Genomic DNA, 5845 nt, shown 5'->3' with positions numbered 1-5845 from the left:
TGAGACTACATTAGAAGGCTTTGAAAATCTTGCCAAGCCGAGGGCAACTTTATAGGTTAAAAACACCATAGAAGGGGAGAAGATGAAGAAGACTGAGGCTCAATTAGTGAAATTGCAAGTTGATATGAAGAATATGAAAGAGAAGGAAAGAAGTAGAAGAGCAAATTGACTAAGTCCAAGGCTAGGGAAAATGTACTTTGGTTCCTTATGTTAGGGATGTGTATTATACTTGTTGCTTGTAGGTGTCCAGGAATGTCATTGAAAGAAGATGCAATGAGGTTGCCATTTTGAATCTAATTTTGTCATCTCAATATGTATGTAGTTGTTGCTTGTAGGTATTATTTTGTATGTTTGTAATGGACCTTTCATTTGAACGTAGTGAACCTTTCAATGGAATGTAATCAAGTGTTATTTCTAATGAAGTGTTGTTTTTACATTTTGAAGTGTTGTAGGTGTGTTTAGCTTGTTTCTTTGTATGCCCAGAACTTGGCAATCAATCAAGCGTATATCTTCATACATCTATTTTTGGTGTTTAATATCAATAATATACACACAAAAGACTTAATATGACAGCTGCATAAACTGTATTAAAATACATATTTGGTCTCGTTGACCTAAAAGAAGCAGGCCTAATAAACAGTCACAAAATGAGATAACAAAACATCTATTTGTTCTCATTGTAGCAGCAGCAAATCAGACACTACAAGATAACAAATGCGAAATGCAGTCTATAGCTGCCTAAAAATCCTTATCATAATACAGAATTGCAGTCTATAGCTACCTAAAATTTTACCATAATACAATTTATTGCAATACAGTCATCCACAAAACAGTATCTTGATCAATTGCGTGGTTTTGTAGTGGTGCTTTCTTGGCTCAACTTAGCAGCCCTAAACCTTGTTTGAATGAGTTTCTTGCCTCTCAATTGTTGAAGTTGCCTTGATGTCATAACTTCTTTGCCTTTCCATTTAACAGCTCGTGTTGGTTGATGGCCTAGATCTCCAGTTACTTCTGCTGAAGACCTCACATTCTTAAAGTTTGTAGAGGGCATTCTAGGCTGCCAAAGTCCAACAGAAAATCAGACAATGAATTCATGTAAATATGAGAGGTTGTGTTAGAATTTATATTTTGAATTTTGAAGCCACTTTGAGTGTGTAAAACTCTCATCCCAACTATACTTGGCCTGTTGTATTGTGTTCTTACATCACTGCTAGTGCCAACATCTTACATCAACCAATTAAAAGCAAGAATCTATTAATTATTTAAAAAAGAGAAAGAAGACATTAAAGGGAAGAACTTCACCTTTTATTTAGAACCTTTTGACTTACCCCTTCTTCTTCCAGTACTTTGCTTTGGTGGCTTTGAACTACCAACACTTGCAGGCACATAACTTGCTGAAGTAGCTGCACTATTACTTCCAGCAGCTTTATGACACCCCCTGTTGTTATGACAATTGCTACATGTCATTTCCACTCCACTTTTGGACAATTTTTCTGTCTTCTTTTTACGGCTCTTTTCTTCTAACCTTCTTTGGCCTGCATGGCATCTTCTTAACATGAGGTGGTATAACAATTGGGTTTTATGACTCTGGCTATATATTCATACCCAATACAGGCTGAAGAAAGTAATTGTATGTTTTCATGTAAGTGGCATTACTGTACCAGTGAGAAATATAGTTCAAAGACTCCAGATTTTTATAATGCAGGGCAGCAACTGCATGAGCACATGGTATGCCTTTTAACATCGAAGCTCTGCAGGTGCATGTTTGCCTGTTGATGTCCACCAGATGCTTCATTTCACTTGCACGTGATCCTTGCTTCACTTCAAATCCAAACTCACCATTCCAGAAAATGTTACGTTTCATTGACCTTTTTGTGTTCTCTTCCAAGATTTTCATGGGTGAAAAATTAGTAATCCAAGTGTTTCCAAACTGCCTGAGTTGACCTGTTTTGTTCATCATCTTCACCCTTATTTCTTCAAGCATTGTAACTATAGTCTTCTGTCTTGCTGCCTATATCCAAGCATTGAAACATTCTGCCATAGTATTGTCAACACTGTCACACTTGCAGAATGTGTTGAAATATACCTTGCTCAATCTTTCAATGTTGTAGTACAATAGTTCATCAACTATATTATTACCCAATTTCTTCATTTCATCTAGATTTTTCTTCAACTCCCACTTATAAGTAAACTTTGCACACCTCCAGAAGCAGTTCCTTCTCTCTATGCCCCTCCATTTCTTAGACCAGTTAGCTAGGATGTGCCTTGCACACATCCTATGCTCAGAATTTGGAAGTAGATCTGTTATAGAATTCTCAAGCCCCTGCAAAATGAACAATGATAGTTAGTTTTAAGTTAAAAAGTATTAGGAAAATAATAATAACCTACAAGTGCTTACCTTTTGCATGTATGTTATAATGGTCAGATTTATACCATCTCCAAGCTGAAGATCATCCTTTAAAAGGTTGACAAACCACCTCCAAGTATGCATATTTTCAATCTCAACAACAACCCAAGCAAGTGAAAGCATCTGATTATTTTCATCTTTGCAAACTGCTACAAGTAGTTAGCCTCTACATACCCCTTTTAAAAAACATCCATCCAACCCAATGCATGACCTACAACCAGCCAGGTATGACTTCTTCATTGCATCAAAACAAATATAGAACCCAACAAACATTTTCTTCCCACCTTCAAAAGTTTCATCATTAAGCTTCACCACACATGTACTCCTTGGATTAGTTCTAAGCAACCCATCTCTATTATCTAATATTCTGCCATACTCCAGTTTTTGATCACCCATTATCTCATTCAACACAATATTTTACCCTCCTACAAACTATCCTTCCAACATACAATCCCAATTTCTTTCTAATCAACTCCTGAAACTTGAATATTCTAATTTTAAGTTGTTCTTTTATCCTCTCATTGGACCTTTTGTCCAATAACTTTGAATTTTATAACTTGTTTCTATTAGTAGGGTCACATTTGGGAACTGGATTATAGTTCTTGACTACAAAATTCTTAGTCCTAGAATCATAACTAGCAACTAGAAGCCAAGGACATGATGCCTTCTTGCACTTAACCCTCACCCTTGTAGGTTCATTTACATACTTTTCTATAGAAACCTTTTGTTGAACAACATATTTAGTTACAACTTCTCTAAAATCTCTCACACTTGCAAATGGAAGTCCAGTTCCCCAAACTATTTTCTTGCAAGTCTTGTCAAAGATTACTCTTCTTTTAGTCTTTCTTCTTCTAGCTTTAAGTTTCTGTTGAACCTCCCCTTCACCTTCATCGTCAACATCATTTGGATCTGTCTCAAAGCTAGCATCTTTATCTGAATGGTAGGCTCATCACTACCTATCTTACCTTCTAAACTCTTCTTCTTCTTCCTAGATTTATATTCATCATACCCCATATCTGGCCCTCTCTTACTTAGTTTAACATGTTCTTGTTCAGGAGCACTTTCTTTCCTTTTCCTTCTCTCTACAGTCATTCTTTCTTCCCTAAATGCCATGTACTCCTCATGTGTATCACTGCCATAATCAGCTTTTCCTTCTTCAAACAATTCCCAATGCTCTGAATTTGAGCAATTATCAGTGCTGCTGCTAGATTCAGATGAGGAGTTTGAACTATCATCAGTAGTAACAGCTGTAGGCACATGGTTATTGTCGCGCCCCCTTTTTCCTCGCGGAGTCTAGGTTTTGACATTTTTGGAACAACGCTTTTCCTTTTGGAAATTGGGTAAGAGATTTGAAGAGTAGTCACCTAACGGATTAAGGTGCGTTAGGGCACCTAAAGCAAATAACTCATGAACTAGTTTACATCACCAGAGATTGGATAAAGGCTCGAAATTACCTTTAGGGGAAGGTGTTAGGCACCCCTTGAGGTCCACAATGGTAGGTCCCGGCCAAACTCAATTTAAGCAATTAGTCTTATAAAGAAATAAAGCAATTTAAACAAACAGATATTACTTTTAAAACAAGGAGTAAAAGGGTCTTAGTTTTTTTAGCCTATAGGATCACTTCTATGCAATACTTGGTAATCATCCCCAAGTTGGGGTTCTACACATAGCATTAGCACACATGTCATCATTTCCTTTACTACCCATTTACCATCCCCTAGTTATTACTTAAGCACACTAATTGATTCGTATCCTATGCGTGCACTACCCGTCCCTTACCTCTGACCCTGGAGGTATTTAGGACTTCTATTTAAGGTGGTTCTAGACTCACCTAGATTGTTTAAAAGGAGAAAACTAAGCAACAAACAAAAGTCAAGTAGGACTATCATATAAGGAGTAATTAAGTGGGCCCAAATTAACCTCCACAAATAGACAAACAAATGCACGCTGTTCAAACAAGCAATTTTAAATAATTATAGGATCCTATAGGCAGGATATATATATATGAGCACAAACATAATATACAATAGTTTTACAGCGAGCAGACGAGTACCTATCAGTTTGCCTACTGATTTGGTTAATACTCTGAATCTAGGTATATTTCAAACAAGCAATCACAGTTTTAGACCCAGAATTTTAATTAACTTACATGCTTGCCTAAGTGATAGTCGGGCAGAACCCTATAGACATGGTATCTAAGCTGTAAACGAGTTACTGATTTTAACAGGCAGATTTTTTATCTTTAAATCCAATAGGCATGCTTTCTAAGTGCTGAAACTGATTATAAGCATTATTTCTTATAGATATGATATCTATACACAAATTGATTTTTTACACTTACTTCCTATAGGCATGATGTCTAGTGTCAAGACTGATTTTATATGTATTTCATATAGGCATGATATCTAAGTAATGAAACTATTTTTACGTTTATTTCCTATAGACAGGATCTCTATTAATCATGTGTAGGCAGAATTCTTTAAGCTCATTGCCAGGAAAATTGTTATTCAAATAGACAATATCCTATCGACATGGTTACTAATGTATAAAATGTGCATGGATCCTATGGACATGATTTCTAATGTAAAGAATCTATGAGCAAAATTTCCAGTATACGAGTGAAGTGCAGAACAAAACAATTAGAAAGCCCTATAAGCATGACCTCTAAACAAGTATAACGCTCACATAATCATCAATAATCCTATAGGCACGATTTCTACCCGAGTTTCAAGCAAAGATATAGAATAAACCCCCCAGTTTTTACTAATAACCTCATATCTGGTTTTACAAAGATTACAATTACGCGCCAATATGAATGAACTACACAAAGCTATTCATTACACTATAGGGAGCCTTGGCAGGCCCAACGTCAATCCTGGAAACCAGGCCTTCAAGCAAGCAAGTCTGATATACACAGGTGGCCGGATCCATAACACCTTAAGCCATGATTCCAGTGTGTCAAAGTTCCCAAAGAGCCTCAAGGACCCCCAGGCAATGCTCACACTGGATCCATACATTCAACACAGGATTCATAAGAGATTGGAAACCAGTTCCAATGTGTTAGAGTTCAAAGGAGTCTTAGAGACCCTAGGCAATGCTCACATTGGAGGTGGTAGGAACCTAGGTAGCTAAGAGTGGAAATTTGAAAAGTAGTACATGTAAGGGGTCGGGGATAGTTTTTTAGAAAACAGTTTTTTTTCTTCGGGAGCAAACAGAAATAGAATTCTACCCAGACAAGTAGAACCCAGACAGATTGGTATAAATATTGTGTCAACTAAAGCAATCACAAAAGAGCAGGGGCACTTGAGTTACAAACAGAACTGACCATACATATTTGCAGTATATAAACATGTTATGAATAGAGGCATACAATTGAATCAACAAGGTTTCATATGACTGCAGTTGATTTGGCTTATTAATTACCACTAGGTGGAAACA

The 5845-nt window shown here is 36.6% G+C and overlaps 1 protein-coding gene across 1 annotated transcript; it reads right to left on the bottom strand.

Moving 5' to 3' along the window:
- Positions 1–841: 841 nt before the first annotated feature.
- LOC104221750 (uncharacterized) lies at positions 842–2803 on the bottom strand. The gene is made up of 7 exons (XM_009772876.1): positions 2582–2803; positions 2399–2530; positions 2087–2323; positions 1606–2011; positions 1329–1535; positions 1204–1223; positions 842–1057 (listed from the first exon to the last, which is right to left on the bottom strand). Exons 1-7 carry the CDS (start codon positions 2801–2803, stop codon positions 842–844), a joined length of 1440 nt encoding a protein of 479 aa, XP_009771178.1.
- Positions 2804–5845: the final 3042 nt, after the last annotated feature.

Source organism: Nicotiana sylvestris, chromosome 5, assembly GCF_000393655.2.
Source record: "Nicotiana sylvestris chromosome 5, ASM39365v2, whole genome shotgun sequence".
In the NCBI taxonomy this organism is placed as follows: domain Eukaryota; kingdom Viridiplantae; phylum Streptophyta; class Magnoliopsida; order Solanales; family Solanaceae; genus Nicotiana; species Nicotiana sylvestris.
This window is presented reverse-complemented; position numbering and strand designations above follow the sequence as displayed.